Source organism: Aricia agestis, chromosome 16 (assembly GCF_905147365.1).
Source record: "Aricia agestis chromosome 16, ilAriAges1.1, whole genome shotgun sequence".
In the NCBI taxonomy this organism is placed as follows: domain Eukaryota; kingdom Metazoa; phylum Arthropoda; class Insecta; order Lepidoptera; family Lycaenidae; genus Aricia; species Aricia agestis.
The window spans coordinates 14,170,304-14,193,324 of record NC_056421.1 but is presented as its reverse complement, the minus strand read 5'-3'; the positions used below and the strand labels follow the sequence as shown (position 1 = coordinate 14,193,324).

Genomic DNA, 23,021 nt, shown 5'->3' with positions numbered 1-23,021 from the left:
ATAATATGTAGAGATCATTATGCTACCAAATTACAAAACATGCGTGCGTAGCCAAAAAGTGTGGGAACTGCGCCATCATAATTTAGTCGCACAATGACTTATTTATAGCTATCAACTCATTACAAGTGAATGAAACCAAACAAAATACTAGTCAGTAGCGTTTACCGCAGAGCCGCGCGCACGCGTTTCTCGCCGAAAATTATTCATAAATAAAAGTTTTTATTTAGTGCAATAAAGTGTTTGTGAATATGAATTCACCGAATTCTCGTAACGGACCGAGGTTAGACTTGAATGCGGTCGAGATGGTGTTCGGGACCCCTACATCTCCTGTCAACAGACTTGATACACATCTCATAGCCAACGAGAGGACAAGAACGGAACCAGTAGGTATCTTATGAGAAACTATGTTGGTGGAACTCTATTAAGGACTATTTATTTTCCTAGTACGTTGTAATTATTGAAATATTATTATTATAAAACAAGCCCTCAGGTTGAAAGTTATGGCCTAAAACTAGATTAAAATGTCGAATTTGGTTCGAACAAATAATAATTAAAAAATATTCGAATTTTAAAGGTGATAACGTACGGCATGGGTGAAAATGTTTCGAAAAAAATTGGCTCTATTTTAGCAATGTTCTTAAAGAATTTTAAGCTGGTATTTTCCCGAGTGAGAAAAATAATTTAATTGTAAAATTATAAGAAATCCGTGAGAAGTTGTGAGAAACTCGTAAGAAATTCCGAGAAACCTTGAAGCATCAAGCAGACAATTCTTTGTTTAATTAACTGAGTACATAGCCATTTATGTATGAAATATACTGTTCTGTTGAGCTGGTAATAAATTATTGTAGTCACAGGTCATATAGGTTGACTGTTGAGGTAGATAACTTTTTATTTTCTTTTTATCATGTTGTTAATAAAACAAAATATTATACGATTACTTGCATGTATGGTACAAATTTTTCTTGATCGTTTCATGAATAGTTAAGTTACTTAAAAAAGTTAAGTTTTTAAGCATGCGATTTCGTTGATGTCTTTTTAACCCCCGACCGATACACCCTCCATAGACAAAATTTTGATGTGCCCGTTCAGTATCTATAGCTATAATGCAAACAGACGAATCTATTTTGATAATTATATTTAAGGGAATATTAGATCAAAAACGTTTTTATGACACGAAGTTGAATAGGCATCTCGTTTTTAAGAATCTCTATGGTAGCAACATGCAATATTTTGCGTGTTGTAATATTTTAGCATTATACAAGTATTCTTTTAGCGCAGTGTTCAATAAAATACTCCAACAGATAGGAACTTGTTTCCGTAGTATTGGTAATATTAAGGTATGTAGCAAAGTACTTCCGTAGTAAATCGTCCACAAGGCTACCTTATTGTTGCTCGCATGACTTGTTGAGTTCAATGGCCTATAGTTGCGCAAAACTAGGGTTTGTTACGAAAACCGTCCAAATATGTGTTTAACACAATTAGCATCTCAATACTCACGTCTCAGCTATATGCTCAGTGATGTCTTTATCACTGATACAATACTTTGTAATCGATGCTTACGTTTTAACCGAGATTAAAAAGGAGGAGGTTTCTCAATTCGACCGTATACATTTACATTTTTGTCAGAAATTTACACTTAAATTATATGTTTTGTCGTTGGTTTTGTCCTGATGAATCTATTCAATTTCTGAAGTTGAGTATCCAAATCTTAAATTTATAATGTATCTTGCGATTTGCGGATTGTAGTTTCAATTTTTTTTCGTGTCTGGAAATACTAATTATCGGTACAAATATTTCGCGATATCTGTAATACCCATGTTAACGTTAATATTAAAATTAATCAATGTGAAAGTTAGTCTATCTATTCCCTCTCCATTTAATGAGTGTATATCCTTTTAGTTCTGAATTATAAAGACGCGGTAAAAAAATTCGGCACAGCAGATATATACAGCAAGTTCAAATATATTAAGTTTGTCAGTTATCAGTAAGTTATGTCCATAAAACATTACATATTATTACCAATTTAATTCCAAATATTTCGTTGCATTTTTAGCTGGTTAGCTTGGAGTAGTAATGTTGTTTTAATGAAGTTTTTTCTCGGCGTGGCGTGCAGCCATTTTCATATTAACATTCATGAGTATTCGAATATGAAAGTGTACCGAGGAAAAACCCCCGCGATCATATTACAACGGACATTCTTAACAAATTTACAATATAGAGTCTATCTATATATATAAAACTCAAAGGTGACTGACTGATTGACATAGTGATCTATCAACGCACAGCCTAAACCACTGGATGGATCGGGCTGAAATTTGGCATGCAGGTAGATATTATGACGCAGGCATCCGCTAAGAAAGGATTTTAAAAAATTCTACTCCTAAGAAGGTAAAATAGGGGATGAAAGTTTGTATATAATAATACTTCTTAACGCGAGCGAAGCCGCGGGCAAAAGCTCGTACTCTATATTGTCAATTTGTTGTTGTCTATACAAGTAAAAGTTTATTTTTGTAGAGTTGAATCACTGGAATGGAAAGTTAATTTTGAATGAAACTCTATCTCTTTCTTGAAATGATTTGAAATGCTTGGCGCACGGGGACGATGTAGAAGTTTTTAGGGTTTTCGTAGTTTATAGTTTCGAAACCATTTTCCTTCCGTCCCTCCTTTGGACTTTCGTGAAACAACACACTAAAATTTGTGTCATCGTTTTATTAAAACATCATCCTTTAAGGTTAAATATATTTACGTATTTCTTCGTGTTATCCGACTTCGGCAAAAGAGAGTTCAGTGTTATTTATAGAAGTTGTCTGAATTTGTTTGTGTCGATGACCTCTATTGTAATTTATGTTCGGCCAAGGTTACGATGCCGTTTGGCAACGTAAATAATTACGTTTTTGTTGCTCGACAGGTTTTTGTCTATTCTAGCTAAATTCTAACAATACTTTTCATTTGTCACACTGCACTGTCCATTGCACTCTATAGTGCTAACTATGTTGTGCCTTGTATTCTAAATCTTCTACATTATTATTTATTCGTCATTCTTAATTTTTTTTTTGTCTACCAATTCGTCACTGCATAGTTAAAGAAAGTCGTTAATAGTGATTTTCTACACTAGTGTAGACAGCAATATTACTAAATTTATTTTATTTTATCTTTTGAGATGAAATAAAGTAAGTAAAAATTGTTTTATTTCTGAATAAATTTGAAACAAAATTAATGTTTTCAAAAAGTCTACATGGTGCCTACCACCGGTTCGGGAAATAACCCGGCAAGCTGAAAGTTATGACTTGAAAGGAATCCAACCATTCTCAGACTTCAACATCCAGCTTTTCGGCAAGGTTACGATAAGACCAATTTCGTTAAACTGGTTCTGCATCGAGTTCACAAAAACTTTCTGATCTCGTCTGCGATCTGCAACCTTTTTGGTCTGCCGAGTTAAATAATTATCTTTTTCATATCGTCCAGAAAATTAAATGTTTAGCAAAATACTTCTGATGTTACTAATTAGTAATTACTATACTATACGTGGCACAAAATTTCACGTATAGTATAGTAATTACTAATCGAATCGAACTTTGAATACTATAGGTCCACCAGAATCTGATGGCAATTTTTGACAGCAGATTTTCAAAAAATATCCTTGAACATTTGATATTTTTTTATATTTGATGTTTAACACACAAAGCCACTATAAGAAAAAAAAAGGATCAAAATGTTTTATTCCAAATACCCCGGTATTGCTAGAGTCCATTTATTTTCTCACTTTTTGTCATCAGATTCTGGTAGACCTATAATTAATATTAATATTAATATTATAGAGCAAGAGCCAGCGACAATCAGACTATCGTCTTCATAAATGCTGAAAGTTTTTATTATTTTCTTTGAGATAGCTGTCTGCTGTATAAATCTCGTCTTCCACTGACGGACACTTTTGACAGTGGCTTCCCACTGCCAGACACCCCTAACGAGAGTAAGGGTATATTTCACGTGGGAGAGCCATGCTTCGGCACGAATGGGCCGGCTCCACCGGAGAAATACCGCGGGCTCATAGAAAACCGGCGTGAAACAGCGCTTGCACTGTGTTTCGCCGAGTGAGTGAGTTTACCGGAGGCCCAATCCCCTACCCTATTCCCTTCCATACCCTTTCCTATTCCCTTCCCTTCCCTAACCTCTCTTATTCCCTTTCCTTCCCTTCCCTACCCTCCCCTACCCTATTACCTCTTAAAATGCCGGCAACGCACCTGCAGCTCTAACGCTATGATTCTGATGCTGCGAGTGTCCATGGGCGACGGAAGTTGCTATCCATCAGGTGACCCGTTTGCTCGTTTGCCCCCTTATTAAAAAAAAAAATACAGACTACAGCTGTTGTGTATGTTTAATATTGCTTTGTTAAAATACACAGTATAATAATATATAAGTATATAACATAGAATACCATTTTCCTGACATTTAAATGGGGTCCCCAAATTAGTCTCATTGTCGTTACGTGCGAGATAATTGTGTTAACTACATAATTATACGGGTTTTGTCCACCGTGACCGGTAGAAACAATTAAAATAAGGAAAAAACGTCCACTGCACTTACCTACCGGCTACCATTATTACCTGTAAAGTTATTTCAATTAATTTGGATTTTTTACTTTAAATAGGCACATTAAAATTTAGAGTCAAGCCCATTGCTTTTTGAAGGGAGCAGCAGCTAGTGACCCAAATATACAAGATTTTGTACATACACAGACAAACAGAGAGACAGACACGTCAAAATTATAACACCCCTGTTAATATTTAACGGGGGGTTAAAAAAAAAGTAAGAGAGTATAACTGTTAAAAACTGATTAAGTTATAAGTAATAATATTATTAAATGTACATAAAGATTTCATTACGTCATAATATTCCAAGCAGCCACCAGCCAGACACGACTCATATAGAAAATAAGCTACTATAGTTTATGTTACTATTAGTGTGTGTTAACTGCATAATATATTTTACATAAAATACTAGTAAGTACCTGTATTACCTGCTACCTAGTTATCTGTTAATAGTTTTTACTCGTTCTGAGCTAGTACCTACTCTACAAATTGTATAGTAGGTATGTGTAATGTACACGTTGCCTTGACCTGCTCTGTAACCAATAAGTAAACCAATATAATTATTAACCCAATTTTATTTTATCGAAGTTAATTAACATCCGACACAAATAAATTATAAAACTATTGCTTTAAAGAATTATATTGTGTGCTCAGTGCGCAGTGCTCACATCTCGATTTAAGTCGTCAATAAAAATTGGCCCAAAGATACTAATTTCTGAGTTTTCTCTATTAAATCAAAACAAATCAAAAGCTAGTCAAGGTAAATAATAGCGACAAAACTCTATAGAAATACGAAAAACAATTTAAATAGATCTGATAGACTCCCAGAATCTGACCGGGAGTCTTTTACGTCTATTTTAATTGTAATGTTTGTACGTACGTGTTTATTGTGACACATAATTAGTAACCTAGGTTTTTTGTGAGTTGAATAATCATTGTCAAGGTCACTTTAATCATATTTACAGTGGGCATCCCCTAATATGGATGTACAAGGCGATTTTAACTATGAGATAACATACATACATACATTCTACAGCTAACAAGTCACAACGCTCCTGTGGCTCCTCTAGTGTTCACTGTGACAAGCGTCGTTTGCGATAGTTGTTACAGTTTAATATACATGTTAATATTTTGGTGTTTTTGGTGAAAATATATATGAAACTACTTGAAAAATTGCATACAGTTTATTCTGCACTTGTACAAACAGAGATCGAACCACACAGAGAACAGAACATAGATAATTTTAGTGACAACGACAATTGACATTTTACACAGAGTACAAATTATAGATGTGGGTTGCCAACATAAGTATCGAGTACATTAAAATGTTACAATAAACAAAACATTGGGTTGCGTTCATATTACACTAACACTCCCTGCTGAACGCAAACCCATTCGATTTATACAAAACAAATGCTTTTCATATGTAGTACCTTTAGTTAAATTATCTGCCACCATATAACAACCATTTACAAATAAAAATTTAACTTTACAATCAGCGATATTATCTCTAAGAAAATGTAATCGAATATCTATATGTTTAGTCTTTGGTTTATAACAGTCAGTCGATGCCAGTCTTATAGCACTTTGGTTATCAGAATAAATAACAAGAGCACTCTCACTAGGACGTCCAAGTTCAGTCTGCAGCTGCTGGATCCACAGAGCCTCCTGCGTGGCTGAAGCCATTGCCATGTATTCTGCCTCAGCTGTAGACAGCGCCACAGTCTGCTGTTTACATGAGTTCCATGAAATAGAAGCTTTCTTGCAGGTATCGCATGACCCTTTTTACTCCAAGCCAATGTTGATATCCTGAATTGTTACAGAACTGACTCAATTTACTAACTGCATATGCAATATCAGGTCGTGTGACATGAGCCAAGTATATAAGACATCCCACTGCTTCTCTGAATTTTGCAATTTTCATCTCCATTCATTAATAAATTAACCTTTCCCATACTTTCCACAGGAAGTGGTGTCTTACTGGCAACAGTTATGGCAGGTATCGGAGGACTTGTCACATCATACATCCAATCGCTTCTGTTGGTCATATGCATGGAGGCGCCCGAGTCCACATACCACAGGTCCGGATTCATTTTCTGTGAAGAAGCTGAAAATGCTGCAATAAAACTATTAGTTATTTTAGTATCTTCTGAATTTTGCGGCTTCTTTTTCTTTTGAGTGCGACATTTCTTGGCAAAATGTCCTCGCTTATTACAGTTGAAACATCTGGGTCCCATATTAGACTTATTTTTGTTCGGATTTCCATAAATTCCCTTTTTCTTAACATAAAATGCTGTGTTATCTGAGCATTGTACTTCCTGTAGGAGCTTTGTCTTTATTGAATCAGCATTTATTTTGATTCCCGAGCTCTCTAATCCCATTATCATAGGTTTATATGTCTCCGGTAAGCCAGCCAACATCAGGGTCCCGAGCCATTCTTCATTGATATCAAAATTAATATTTCTAAGCTTGTGGGCCGTTGACATGATTTTATTTATGTAAGCATCTACACTCTGAGATGATTCTAACGTTGTCGTGATGAGGTCTCGTAGCAAGGCAACTCTTCTATATAGTCCGCTGTCATCGAAAGCTTTTTCTAAGCACTGCCAAACTTCTTTACACGTGGTCGCGTTCTGCACGTGTACATAGATGATCGGATCTAACAGTAGTATAAGCTTAGATTTTGCCTTGGTTTCCTTCACGCTATCGGTGTTGGTTCCGGCGACGCAATCCCACAAGTTCTCCAGTTCGAAATATGCTTGGATGGCGAACTTCCAACTTGTGTAATTGTCTCGTCCAACAAGTCTGTCTATGTGAAATGGATTATGACCTGTAATCGACATCTTCTTTGTGTATTATTCCTTGTGTTAGCACACGCCACGCCGGTAATCGTGTTCTGTCTTCTATGAGCACGTCGGTACACAAAAATGGCTACCTGTGGCTTTGGTCGGCGCGATCTTACTTCAGTGCAGCAGATAAATCCGCTCGGTTTTTCAAGTTTCGGTATTTTCAATTTGTTCTCCAGTAACCACGCTCTGCTACCATGTTAATATTTTGGTGTTTTTGGTGAAAATATATATGAAACTACTTGAAAAATTGCATACAGTTTATTCTGCACTTGTAAGTTGTACAAACAGAGATCGAACCACACAGAGAACAGAACATAGATAATTTTAGTGAGACATTTTACACAGAGTACAAATTATAGATGTGGGTTGCCAACATAAGTATCGAGTACATTAAAATGTTACAATAAACAAAACATTGGGTTGCGTTCATATTACACTAACAATACATTACAAGATAATTCGATGGATATGTAAATGAATCATGATGAACTAGATTACACCCGCAACTCCGTTGCGCCAAAATTCGTTTATCGAGCGGGAACCGTACATTTTTAACTAATCTATGTCCTTTCTCGGGACTCAAAGTATTTCCATGCCAAATTTCAGCGGCCAAAAAGGTTCAGCGGTAAAAGACAGACAGACACACTTTCGCATTTATAATATTAGTATGGATTTGGTATATTGAATGGGTACTGCCAGATCCATCCTCAAGTTTTATCCGATCTTTTTAAATTGGTATGAAGAGGTAATGAAAAAGATATACACACATTTGAAGTAATTATGTATAGGTCTACCAGAATCTGATGGCAAAAAGTGAGAAAAGAAATTGACTCTAGCAATACCGGTGTAACTGGAATAAAACATTTGATCCTTTTTTTTCTTAAAGCGGCTGATTCTGCGTGTGAAACATGCAAAATAATATAAATATTTATCCAATGATCAAGGATATTTTTTGAAAATCCGCCATCAAAATTTGCCATCAGATCCTAGTAGACCTATAGCATGGATGGACGGTTGCCACTTGCCACACGCTAAATAGATGCGCAACTCATGCGGATTGCCGAACTGCTGACAGTTCTAGAGTATTGTAAATGCTGATCGCGATGACAGTTAACAAACTCATGATGATGGCAATGACACAAAAACAACGCGGAAGGTAGGGGCTTATGAAGTCATGAACAAGGTGCGAGATACGCTCGGGTCATCGGACGGCGCCCACGTTTATTCTGACATTGAACCATCTGTAATCGATTATATTACTTTACTATATTAATTTAGTCAGTGCACAGTATAACACCCTCCAGTTTAATATTATAAAATATAAATCCTATTCCTAGTCTCAATTTCACGCTCAAACTGCCGAACTCCGAAGACATTCAAAGTTGGAGTCCCGGAGACAAAATAGGACCTTCGGTAATTTTATTGATGAAAATACAAAATTATATGTTGTGTTATGTACTTACTAATTACCAGCTATCTTAGTTATCTACTGTTCTTGTTTTAGTAGGACGATTGTTTATTTATATTACTAATCGTTTTTCCGCTATTAGATATTAAAGTAACACGCGCATTAGATATCTAAAATAAAATAAAATATGATACCAGGAAAAAGGAGCACAAATTCAAGTCAATTTAAATATATATATAAACATAATTATTATAGTTTTGGCGCAAAATCCAATCGTTTTCTTGTAGCTACATATTTTGGCAACGTCTGCGTTGGGGTTTTTCATCAAGCATTTTCCATTTTCCTCAACGGTATAATTTATTCATGAAAATTTAATTATATTTTCCGCTTACATTTATTTATTTTATTCAAATGAGCAAAGTAGTCATGAGATTATCGTAAGGTAGATTGAACGTTATAATGGTATTCGGCAATTGTGGTTTTTCATACACCATCTATTTTTTCCAAAGGATTGTTGATACGTGTTTCTGTCACTTACTATATGCGTAAATTTTGCTTTTGTCGTTGAAACAAGATAGCTAAATACAGCGCGAGTGCAAGGGTCAAGTAGTGAATAGTGATTAAAACCAATGGCCGAATTTCGCATATTCAGTCTCCGGGCTAAACACATACACATAGATTCACTGGTACACTTAAGCTTAGTCAATTAGCTTATCAATTGTCATAATAACGAACATAAGAGATGCCGTGCAATGTACCAAAAAAGAATACAAGTATAGTTTTACCTGTGAAATGACTTTTATTCCAGCCCCATAAGGTTTGAATTCTTCGAAACAATTTTAAATATAAGATCGCATTCATTCTTAAAATCAGCTGGCAGAAGTCCAGGAATTATTCATTGTCACCACTTGCATGTTGCTAAACTAAATTACCGCTTGTATCTTTGTCATTTAGTCTTACATGAGATACTTATGTTATATGTATAAAAACGAAAACAAAATTATAGTATACTTAGATGTATGGATTTTTTTTTGTTAAGGTTCACAAAATCTGCCAGGCCAAAGAGTGCCAGATACTTTACAACTTAAAATGATTGCTAATGCGACTTTTAAATTATTTAATCTACTTTTAATTACACGGACATGTACTTAATGGGAACAAAATTACAAAAAGGACCTTTTTTAGGTCAATAAACTTAAAACTGATTATCTAATGTTAATCAGTTTTAATGGCGGAAAACGAAAAGTCCCCAATACGGACGCCATAAAAGATTTTCAAGTTTTAAATATCAAGCAATTCAAGCGGAACTCGTTTGCCGTGATAACTAGACAGAGTAATTATTACAGCGTGGACCTAAATAATAAAGGATTGTTAAAACTAACAACAGAAGACTATGATAGCAAAGTGACTATAGATAATGTATGTACAAGATTTTTTTTGCTCTAATCTACTACAATATCTGTCACCGGTTTATGAACTAACTCGGAGAAATCTCCTCAAGACTGAATTATTTGGTGATTTTGTCTTTTTCCTTTTTCAAGCTACATTATCTGAGAAAACGTGGTGGCTAAGCCTCCTGGCTCAAAACGCAACCTCACAAACATTTGAATGTGACGTCAAAACAGTGAAGGTAACTCTTTCCAATTTTTAAGAAGTTTGTTCCACTAAATGGTACAAATGAACTGGTAAAGACTGCATTCTGAGAAACCAAATATGGGAAACTCCTATAAGAAACCAGTTTATATCGGTTCAATTAACAACGACAGAAAAGTCCTTACGCTATGTAGAGTTCCCGTACTTTCACGTGAAACACGTAAAACCCAGCTTCTGTCTGTCCCGTAATTAACGTGATTCACGTCGACCCTGAGCTGACGTGAATTATGAATCACTGGTTCAACGGTATAGGACATAATAATCGCGTTCTTTATTGAGATATAAATTGCTAAAATAGTAGAGTATTAAATCATTTAATGAATTTGCCCTTCTTGTACAATCTGTTAGTTTCTGATATTGTGCTGTTGGCATTAAGCTGTTGATGATGAATTATAGCTAAGAATACTAGACAGTGTGAAAAATCCTGATCGTATTTTTTGTTAGAGAGCCACAATGCTATATACCTAGAAACAGACACAAAGATGTCAAACTTATAACACCCAACCAAAAAATTTTCAGATTTCATGCTTGCGTTGCAACAAGCTTCAAGCTCTAAGGGTGTTTACACACGTGCCACAGCGGCCGCGGCACCGCCACCGCAGCGGTGCCGCTGCCGCTGCGGCGCCGTGTATAAACAGCCTCAGTGATTATTATGAAGAGACATACATTAAATTTAGAACATTTACCACTTGAACAAGAACTTTTATAGGACCTTATTAATGAACTTAATTTTTATTCAACCAAGTAAGGAATCCCTAGGGAATCCCAGTCATGAGTCATTACGCAGAACACAGACAGTTCATGAGAATTGTGAAATATAGGGCACAGATACGGTGCGTAGGCGCAGTGCGTGGTCAGAGCCCAGAGGGGGTTTTCACTGCTTGTGCCAATTAAATACTTATGTAGCTTTGAAACAAAGAGCTTCTCAGAAACTGTAATGTAAGCTAAGTACAGGTACTCTTCTAAATCTACGACTTAACGTTTTTAGTGCTAAACTTTCACTGGATTAATTTCCTTTATTGCTGATAAGTAAATTAAATTTTTGATTAAATAAATTGCTGAAAACATCGTTAACTGCCGCACTCGGAGACATTTAATGATTATTAAATTTAATGAAGAGTTTGACAGATAATGTATGGAGCTTATGTATAGATTCTTATGCCAATGAGCTTAAGTAAAATTCTTCATTTAATTAAATTAAATTTTTCGTTTCTGAGTGTGGCAGTAAGTTTGTGATTTAAAAAATATCTAAGTAAATTATTTTTTTTAGTAGGTAAAAGTTGTGGATAGGATTAACTTAACTTGATGTTCCCATTTTAAAATAAATTCATTTACATTCATGATGCAAGATTATGTGGCACCACCTATCCTTGTGGGTTCTGGATAACCTACGTCTGTGCCATTTTGTGATGGTGTTTTAGATAAAATATTATGTACCTACGTACGCTGTTCAGGTTAAATGGTATTTAATAACAGGAAAATGTGTGATGAAGTTATTAATATTATCAAGGATAACACATTATCCTGTCTATCTGTGCGCAATACAACAACAATATTAGAGACGGCATTGTTCAGCTTATAGAAATATATTTAAGAGAGCCAAGCGCTTAGAGGAACGGCACTTGTCGATGGCAGCCGTCAACTGCTGTCAAAGCAAACAATGAAAAATAAATCCAGCGTCTGCTGTCGAATGCCGTCGACTCGTGCTGTCGACAAGTACCGTTCGTCGAAGCCTTACCAGTTGCCATTATCTACAAACAAAACATTATATTTAGGTATTCCAGTGAATGATAATATCAATGTTTTTTATTATATCATTACTAAAGTATTTACGGTAACTATATAAGGAACAAAACGTGTGGACAACAAAACAAAGCTCGTAAGTTCCACCTTTCTAAAGCTTTCAGCGCAGTGGCTACGCGATGGTTAAGAAAAAGGTTGTTAATATAATATTATTACATTCATAACAGGGAAAACCTAAAACCTACTCGGATATAGCTGCATTTCCCATAAAAACCATGGGTTTTATCCAAATTGGCCCCGAGGTACTTAAATGTAGATTGTAGAGTCAAGACTGTGACTGGTATTTTGGTCTTTCGTTGACTCTTCAGAAATACTTAATAGATAATATTATACATGATGCGTAGTTTAAACTATTGTATATTATTATGTGTACTTAATAATAAAGAATTAAAAGATAATGAAAAGAGATTGAATTTTAATCTTTTGAGTAAAATACCATTGAAATAAGTTAGAAGAAAACACGACTCTATCTCTCATAAGGTGTATTGTTTCAGACCAAAGACAGCCGTCGAGACGACACACCGTCACAGCCACTACTCGAGCCGGAGAAAGACAAGCCCACACCACCACTTGCTGGTAAGACACTCAACTATTAAACAACACTAAGGTTGGGTTGCACCAGAGGCGTGGTTAAAGTTAAAGTTAAAGTTATTTTTATAGTTAAATATGGCGTCCTTTAGCTTTAACTATAACCTTAACTTTAACCGGAGAAATTCACGTATGAGCGGAGGTAAGGACGCCATATTTAACTTTAACCAAAGATTTGACACTTTGCACTGTAGTTAAAGTTAAAGTTAGTTGGTGCAACCCAGTCTTAAACACAAACACAACCGAAACCAAGTTACATTAACGTGCTGCGCCGTGCGTTCTCCGAAGTTTTCCACAGTGTCGACCTACCTCAAATCATACAATATAGAAGCAAGGCCGGAAACACCTTTGATGTAGCGGGTATTCAGAGTCTATTTCTTTCTATCTATCTTTCCATCCTGATTCCTGATACGAGTAGATATCATGACGGCATTTAAAAACTAATTTAAAAAATTCATTAAAGTTGCAACTACTAATGCATGGAATCGACAGTCTACAAGTCTACCCTCCACAATCTACATGAATCATGTTACATAGAACTGGCATCTGTTTTCACATAATAACATTAGAATTACAAAACTTTTTCCTTGTTGTCCACAGGAAATCCTGTGCCATTCAATTTTGAAATATTTAAATGAGTGACGTTTTGCAGATCCGCTAAAGGTTGGACTGGTTTTTTGGGTGATTTAATTCCCAATACAATTGAGTAATTATACTTATTCATCAAAATCACATTGGTTATTGTATTATATAAAAGGTGAAAGCTACATAAGTATATAAATATTAGAATCTGAGAAATTGATCAGATGGCGGGATGTAATTTTTTTAGGTTATGTATGTAAAATGTTCATCGTGATCTACTCACTGAGTTTGACATAACTCGATCACAATTAACTTGATTTCTCTGTTGATACCTGCAAACAAAATTTAAGCACTGGGTACCTAACCTATAACGTTAATGACCTCCTCGTTATCTTCTTTAGTCTTTAACAAGTAAAGACACAACAAGAACTCATCATTTTATTACAGGGTTTCCAGTATTCTATATTTATCCACTGCAAATTCCTAATTCGAATTTCAAATTGAAACAATTTTTTTTGTATCATTTATTGGCTTACTGCTGTGTCTCCAGGTCCAGAGATAGACGACCTAGGCGACTCCACCCGAGCCACCACCCCAGACCCCTACCCCGGCATCGACGATGGCCTGCTCGAGCCCAACAACAATAACAACGACAAACCTGGACATGATGATGGTAAGTGGTAACTATATTTCATTACTTAAATCTTAGGCTCAAATGGACGGAATGGACGCGTTAATTTCGGCTCATGAGATGGGAATTGGCACCGGAGAATTCTCGAGAATTCCGCAGGAGATGCGCGTCCAATTTTTTTCGCTCGTATTTATAATTTGTGCGTTATACTGTTGACATAAAGTTCATTGTGCTATATAGTTTCGTTGCAAAACGTCACTTCCATTCCATTCCGCAACTCAGACAAATAATGGTCTCTAAAGACTCAACTTACACCAAGTTGAGCCTTCAGATACCATTTTGTAACGACCCAGCTATGTGTTCAGTAAGGATAAAATTTGCAAATTAAAATTCTGAAAACAATACAATAAAGTTAACAAAGTTCTTTGATTCTTCAACTTCTGTTAAAAAGTACTAGCAATCGTTATTACCTAAACCCTAGTTTTCTATGAGCTCAAAGTACCCCTCTGATAGAGCCTATTCATTCGAAATACGTCTTCTCCAAGGTGATCGATGCTTAATTATTACTGCCGTATTGACCACAAACTTAATTATTATAAACAATAATGCTTGCAAGAAAATTAACAATAACAAACCTGAATCATATTAAGGTAAAGTTTGCTACTTAAGTGGTTAAGCACTTAGCGTTATACTCGTAGTAGTTAAGAGGTCTTTGAACAAACAAATCGCTTTTCAACAGTGAAATGTGTGAAAATTGGAAAATACATCAATAAATTCTGAATTTGATTCAGAAATACATTAATTGAAATCAGTTTTTAGTTGCGTCTCATATTGTTGGTAGATTTTAGTTTGCTGGTTTGTGACAATGGTTCATAAAGTGGTAGTGACTATGAGTAAGTCTGTGTATTTTATTTTTTACAAAATATTGTCTATTAAAACCATAGGTTTAGTACTTTAGTGTAATAATATATTTTTGGAGTAGGTAACTGCTATTTTTTTATTTTATGTAATAAGGGGGCAAACGAGCAAGCGGGTCACCTGATGGAAAGCAACTTCCGTCGCCTATAGACACTCGCAGCATCACAAGAGCTGCAGGTGCGTTGCCGGCCTTTTTAGAGGGAATAGGGTAATAGGGGAGGGTAAGGAAGGGAATAGGGGAGCGTAGGGAAGGAAATGGAGGAGGGCAGGGGGAAAAGGGTAGGGGATTGGGACTCCGGTAAACTCACTCACTCGGCGAAACACAGCGCAAGCGCTGTTTCACGCCGGTTTTCTGTGAGCCCGTGGTATTTCTCCGGTCGAGCCAGCCCATTCGTGCCGAAGCATGGCTCTCCAACGTTACCTGCTACATTTGCCACTATATTTTGTTTATTTTTCACCAAGTATATTATGGTAGAGGAAAGTTATTTTATTTATCATTAAAATATTATATCTTCGTAATGTATACAGCGCATCAGAAAATTGAGGTTAATTTCGTCCCTTAATGCTGATATTTCAGCAGTTTATCATGTTTTTCTTGTTAACGCGAGAATCTGGGACGATCCTTAGGGCGTTGATCGCTATGTTATGTTTAACATACAATAATAAAAGAAATGAATGCGCAGATACGTGGGAATATGATAAGAACGACTTTGACCGCGGTTTCCGACAGATATCAACCACTAACCAGGTCGGGGCTAGTGGTCGGTACATTGGTGGCAGATAATGGTGCAAACAATTAAGTTCAACGTATCTACTAGCGTATCAAATAGAGATGATGAGCATGATCTTAGTTAGCAAATGTAGATGTTATTTCATCAAATTCTGCTAAAATCTAGTCGCGGGGTAGGGAGAGATTCAGTATATCATACTATTGTCTCTTTCAAATGCGTACAAAAATATTGTTGTCTCTTTTCCACGCACGTCAGATCATTGGCGACAATATGACCATTACATTACTACTCAGCTCCGGATATAAGCATAGGCACTATAGGCCATGGCCTATGGCTCGACCGGATAAATACCACGTTCTCACAGAAAACCGGCGTGAAACAGCGCTTGCGCTGTGTTTCGCCGAGTGAGTGAGTTTACCAATTACCGGAGGCCCAATTCCCTACCCTCCCCTATTCCCTTCCTTACCTCCCCTACCCTGTAATCCTATTACGTCTTAAAAGGCCGGCAACGCACCTGCAGCTCTTCTGATGTTGCATGTGTCCATGGGAGACGGAAGTTGCTTTCCATCAGGTGACCCGGTTGCTCGTTTGCCCCTTTATTTCATTAAAAAAAATACAGGCAACGCCTAGTCTAGGCACAGATACTGTGTTGTATGCAGAATTGTCACTTCATCAGTGCTGTACTTTTGTGAGAAAATGAATAAATTTATCATAAAGTATTTTTTGTTTTCAGACGACAAGCCGGACGGCTCGTCGGACGGAACCCACCCGATGCTGGACGAGGGGGTTGGCACCGACGACGGTAAATTGCCTTGGCCACCATACGACGAGCCCGACTTTGCATACGGTGAATGGCCGCACGTTAAATAGCGCAGCGCACCCAGAGGGATTTTGTCCCCAAAAATGTTGTACTCCCTGCCTTTCGGCAATATCATTCTCCACTAACCCATCAAACCCCAAGCGGCAGCCGGCTGCCGCATAACAATTGAACATTTATTGTGTCTGCGATACCCACGACAGAGGTGCTACAGTTTACTTTTCGTTGTGTCACAGAATACATGTTAATTAGTACCTACTTACAAAGTTGTGCGGATAAATAATCTTGCAGAGCAAATTACCACCCTGCAGGGAAATCCGGAATCTCTAGACATATTATAGCTTATGCATTCATTGCTCATAATTCATAATAATTTATTTGCCTTGAATGTAGGTTACAAAAGTTCTTACAATATTATAAACATACGTATATATGAGCTCTACATAAAGAATATTTTCTACATGGTAAAAAATAAGATTCAATTGCGAATATCTATAGTTTTCAGAGATTTAATTTATGTCTCGTTCAATCATCTCCCTCTTTCTCTCTTTCACCCTCACGACTTGAGTAGATATGAAAAGAACCTACTCATGTAAATATTTTATGAAACAAATAAAAATATTTTTTCCCCTACACAAAACTCCCTCTGGTTGCGCTTTGCGTATGACACTGAAACATTTGGAATTTTGAAAACATTATTTTTACTTTTGCTCAGATTTCACTTCCCACTATACCTATATATTTTTATTCATTATATTTCAGTCTCTGCATGTATTTTTGCATGAATATGTATTACGCCAGTTATTTTTTTATTGTTATCAAATTAATTGCATGAATATGTTTACTTTAATCGCTTGCATGTTTTATTTAATTATCTTATATTCTTAAGATTTCAATATTATTTCGCTAAGACGCTACCATCTTTACGAAATACCTTTATATATAAATGATATTATCTAATACGCTAGTTTTACAATCTATCGATATACATCAGATAGGTAGCCTGCATATTTTACTTCTCTCTCAATATAAAGTGAGCTGAAGCGAAACTTTCAAAAAAGCTTTAGGTACGCAATTTTAAAATTTAGGTTAGTTCGTTTAATAAGATCACAATAAATGTAAGTATAATAATAATAATAGCTCCCACACCGGTTGAAACCAGGCCAGCTACGCAGGAATAATTTTATAGTGCCCAAGTGTGTGCGCACTACACAAGAACACTCTCTATTCCTTTACTCTCATAAGTCACAACCCAGTGGGACGGAAGACCGACACGACCGGCGAGAGATCAGGCGCAGGACCGGCTTTTTACATGCCCATCCGACGCATGGATCATCTTTACTTGTCACACAACCAGGTGATCAGCCTGCATTGTCCTAACCAAACTTGGAAATAACATGTTTCCAACGCGGGAATCGAACCCACTACCTCCGAGTCAAGAGCCGCGCTCTATACCACTAGACCACGGAGGCGTAATGTATATCCACACTCCCCCCCTCCTTTTGACATCATACGAGTTGGTACGTTTTTCATTTTGCGCATACAAGGCGAGTGCGATTATTATAGTGGTTTGTGACTATTGACTATCAATTTGTCATGAACAACAACGTCCTCGTCAGTAAAACATGCACAGTGCACAGTATGACGCACGCGAATAATATGTGATGCACAGACCGACATTATATTATGCAGTCGGCCACATATATCCATAAATTAACAATTAGAATTTCAAATTTGATCGACCAAAATAATGGCAGGGAAACTTAATACCTACGATTAGGTACTAATTTTAGAGTTATGTCCCAAAATTTTTATATTATATTTAATATTATAATATTGTACTATCAGAGAAGTTGATTCCTAGGCAGATGGAGACCTACGTAGTTACGTCAGCCGACATAATCCGACCATGTGACGTTGGGCTGTCAGCTAGGAATCAATTTCCTCGATGGTACTTAATTATGTATGTAGTATTGTTTCGTTTTATTACGTATAGAACTGTTTCTTGACATAAAGAAATACTTACTCGTACGTACCTATGTCTATTGGATCTGATATATATTTTTTTTGATGAAATAAGGGGGCAAACGAGCAAACGGGTCACCTGATGGAAAGCAACTTCCGTCGCCCATGGACACTCGCAGCATCAGTAGAGCTACAAGTGCGTTGCCGGCCTTTTAAGAGGGAATAGGGTAATAGGGGAGGGTAAGAAAGGGAATAGGGGATAGTAGGGAAGGGAATAGGGTAGGGGATTGGGCCTCCGGTAAACTCACTCACTCGGCGAAACACAGCGCAAGCGCTGTTTCACGCCGGTTATTTATAATATTTAGTTATTATACTTCTTTTTCTACATAATTAATCCTTCAGAGTGGAACTTGAAATTTAACTAAAGTTATGTACAAACAATAACAATGTTTTTACATATTTCATTGCAGATGGAACCAACGGATTCGAGCCACGTTTCGGTGAGGGCGACAGACCCATCTCACCCATGATTCCAGGGGTAAGCATCTGCTCTAAGATAGGGCTGCCAACCTAAAATAAAAACAGGTTTGATGTTACAAAAACCAGGACAATTTCGTCTAGAAATATTTCATTTACACTCACGGGTGTTCTAGTCAGCATTGTCATGGAATATATAATCTTAAAAAAATAACGTTATTAATGGCCTCTCTCGTAATTCCAGTCGATCCCTGACGTGAACACGTACCAACAGAAGAAGAACCTCGCGCAGGGCATGATGGACCTGGCGCTGCTCTCCGCCAACGCCAACCAGCTGCGCTACGTGCTGGAGTCTTCCACCTCGCACCCCTACTACTACCCCAGTTTGACGTTCATCGCGCTCAGTATTATATTCCAGGTTAGTTTACAGACTAGGTATACAAGCTATAGGATGTAACAAAACTAAATGATCATACTTTAGGGCAGGGGTTTCCAAAGTGTGCGTCGCAGTGGCGGATTTACAAATTTGCCGCCTGTAGGCTATTCTTATTTTTGCCGCCCCTATAACTGACCTTTGAAATTCAATACGTTAGTTTAGTTCACAATCAAATCCCACCAAAAATATTTTTGAAACTTTTTACTGAGACGACAAGGTTTCACTCTGTGCGGTAGCGAAACGGCGAAGGCATACATATTTACTGGTATGTAGAATTTAAGTTAGGGTCAGTAGAGTCAGGCCGTGTATATTCAGAAGCTTGACTCTACATGAGATCTCATATCTTTTTCACAGGGTATGTCCAGCAGTGGACGACTATAGGCTGATATGATGATGATGATGAAACCGTAAACCTTATGTGGTTGTCTCGGCAATATTTTGCAAGAAATGTTTTGGTGGGATTTTTTATTTCTGTAAGATAAAAAATGGAGCTAAATTTGCCGCCCTAGGCTCCAGCCTACTTAGCCTATTGGTAAATCCGCCACTGATGCGTCGCGGCGGCGCGGCGCCCTGGTGCGCCGTGGAAAGGCAAGAGGGCGGCGCCCCTCCTCCGGTGAGTCGATCCTCCATCATTATCCAAAACCACAAATATTATAAAATAAAATTAGTAAGTAAGTATAATAATCATGTAGAGCAGGTAGATTATTAATAATTGTTATTATTATTATTTACCTGTCTAACCTAACTATAATAATTAGTTAAAGGTGTTTATTTATGTATATTTTTCTTATAGCAAAAAATAGTGACAAAATATTGTGACGTGTAACTGCGCCGCCGCAGGCTGAAAAGGATTGGGAACCCCTTCTTTAGGGTGTGTATGGGTCCCATATTATAGCGAACTCTATACCTAGAGATAGAATTCGCTGTGAAAGTAGCAGCGCTTAAAGAGTAACTTTGTTTTCCATCTTTGTATGTAAAAAATCATGACGCATTGGCGCTTACCCATACAAATCACATAAAAAATTGCTTTTCAGCGCTGTTACTTACACAGTGAACTCTATATAAAGGACACATACAAACCGTAAGGCATTATCACTTTGTTTTATTACATCTTGCATTTTACAGCACACATTAGCAACAGTAATGCAGTTCGTGTGCATTTTCTCATCACCTTTTGTCATTCGCAGATCGCGGTAGGCGTCGGGCTCATCATGAACAGCCAGTACAACGTGAAGGACGATAAGGACATCTGCAAGGCGGACAAGATCAACAACCTCACGGTGCTGGGTATCTTCCTCATCACCATCGTCAACGTATTCATCACCAGTTTCAGCGTCGCCACACCCAACTCCATCAACTCGGTAGTACAGTCTAATATACAGCAGGCTGGGTGAAAACCTCATATAACGGCCGCACTTATGAGAATTTTAACGATGATTAAACTTCAATTTAAGGCGCTGTGGTTGTTGCAACTACGTAAAACGGGTTTTTTAAAACACGTTTTTAGTAAAGGAAATGTCATTATTTAAGTATAAAATAAGTACCGTTTTAAAATTGAGAAAATTTCCTATAAGTACGCAAAGGTATATCTACACAATTTGAAAAATTCTGCTCCATAGAAAAAAATCTCAAAGATGACTGTTATAACGCTGTTTTTCATAATTAAATCATTTTATGGCTAAATTACACACTTTCTAGAAAAAACAAAAAATGTAGTATATGTGTCGTTAGGTACCTAACGTAAACGATTTGATATATTTGATTTGTGTAATACTAAAAACAAAAGGTTTTTACTCCTATTTTCTATTATCAAGATTCAAGACACTCAATTTTATAGTTGCAGTTTTCTTGTGTATAAGGCGCTTGGACTGCTTATTTACTGCCTTATGAAATCGAATGTGCTGTTATTGTGATACCTTTCTCATTAGCCGTCGCTGAATATCAGAATTGGGCCTTGTTGGTATCACAAAATGCCAAGTAGTTTTCGCAATGTCAATTTTATAAAACGTATACCTAAACTGTACGTTCCTTGCGGCCCGATTCCGATGCAGTGTATGCGCACCTTTTTGCGTAGTATTTGTGTTGAAATAATGGATATGTTGACTTAATGCTAGTTGTCTTGAGTGTTTAATGCTGTATTATAAAATATATGATTATTATAATCATGCATTTTATAATACAGCACTCAAACAAAGAAATTATGTAATATTATTTTTAATAAATGTTTATACTAAGTAGCTTACCAAACTTTGGTTTAGACAAGCTAGAGTTGTTTAGCTTAGAAAAACTATGTCATCTGATGATCTAAGAATCTCCCTATGAAGCCAGTCGTACATGAAATGTGAATAACAGATTTGCCTCTACAATTTAACTGAGCGATTTGTTACTGTGATTCTCAGAAGTCAGATAGAGCTTTCCTGACTTAAAATGACGCCAACCAATTCACTAGTTGATATAAATAGTGTACCTACTGTAAATATGAGAGAGGCTCGAGTCATTTTAAGTTGTACAAGCTCTACCTAAAGAACAAATTATGAGTAATATGACTGTTTCGAATTTAATTATCTCGAAATTTATCTTTAAGGCCAGACCGTAGGCCAGTCCGCACTAATGCGACACGACACACGACACGGCGCGACTCCATTGCGTAATAACTAATAACCATCTCTTCCATTACATAATATTATTCCAAACGTCAGTTCTATGAAAGTGAAGTAAAGACGCGTCGTTTGCAATTCGTCAGTTCTATGAAAGTGAAGTAAAGACGCGTCATTTGTAAATCGTCAGTTCTATGAAAGTGAATAAAGACGCGTCGTACTTTGTAAATCGTCAATTTTATGAAAGTGAATAAAGACGCGTCGTTTGTAAATCGTCAGTTCTATGAAAGTGAAGTAAAGACCCGTCGTTTGTAAATCGTCAGTTCTATGAAAGTGAATAAAGACGCGTCGTTAGTGAATAAAGACGCGTCGTTCGTAAATCAGCAGTTCTATGGAAGTAAGGCGCACTAGTGCGGTACCTCCTGAGTCTAAAGTTTAAACAGTATACGAATCTTATAAGGTATAACCAACAACACTTGATATTACATTGAATCTCTAGTTGTAAGGCGTAGTTTTAAATATTGTATGGGCTCAATTTTATTCCTAATTGTAAATATACTGATCTCATATAGGGTACGGGCAGTGGGCACCAGTAGTCAGCCTTTTAGTGGAAAGTGCAAGTTTAAATGTGGATAGAAAATTATTTAAAATAGTAATCAAAAACCTTTTTTACTTATTCACTTAATCATTTATTAACCATTGTTATGAAATTAACATATAAGTTATAATTTTTCTTAATAAGTATTGAAAATAAAGTATTTTTCAAAATAAAGCACATTTCCCCAGTACTCAGCCGTCACAACCCAGTTCTCGGCCAAATAGCTACCAGTAGTCAGCCTCTCCTTAGATGTCCCTCGAAAGAGACCTATGGAGCTGAAACAAATAAACAATGCATGTCTGGTCTCTGACAATGCCAAAAAACTAAGAAATTACTTGGTAGGTAGGTGCTTCATAAATAAATGAATAAATTAAGCAGC

The 23,021-nt window shown here is 36.6% G+C and overlaps 1 protein-coding gene across 2 annotated transcripts; it reads left to right on the top strand.

Annotated features, from left to right (window-relative positions):
• Window positions 1–170: 170 nt before the first annotated feature.
• Window positions 171–20,927, top strand: LOC121734827. Of its 2 annotated transcripts, none has more exons than XM_042125451.1 (7): window positions 171–383; window positions 12,797–12,878; window positions 14,023–14,145; window positions 16,486–16,554; window positions 19,005–19,072; window positions 19,256–19,429; window positions 20,635–20,927. In XM_042125451.1, exons 1-7 carry the CDS (start codon window positions 249–251, stop codon window positions 20,839–20,841), a joined length of 858 nt encoding a protein of 285 aa, XP_041981385.1. In that variant the 5' UTR covers window positions 171–248; the 3' UTR covers window positions 20,842–20,927. The 2 variants fall into 2 exon arrangements, with proteins under 2 accessions (XP_041981385.1, XP_041981384.1); XM_042125450.1 differs by having other exon boundaries at window positions 16,486–16,599.
• The last annotated feature ends 2,094 nt before the right edge of the window (window positions 20,928–23,021 follow it).

Coding starts and splice junctions, on each gene's coding strand:
- LOC121734827 (XM_042125450.1), top strand. CDS start 249: ATGAATTCACCGAATTCTCGTAACGGACCGAGGTTAGACTTGAATGCG. Junction 12,879..14,022: donor GCCCACACCACCACTTGCTG/GTAAGACACTCA, acceptor CTGTGTCTCCAG/GTCCAGAGATAGACGACCTA. Junction 14,146..16,485: donor CAAACCTGGACATGATGATG/GTAAGTGGTAAC, acceptor TTTTGTTTTCAG/ACGACAAGCCGGACGGCTCG.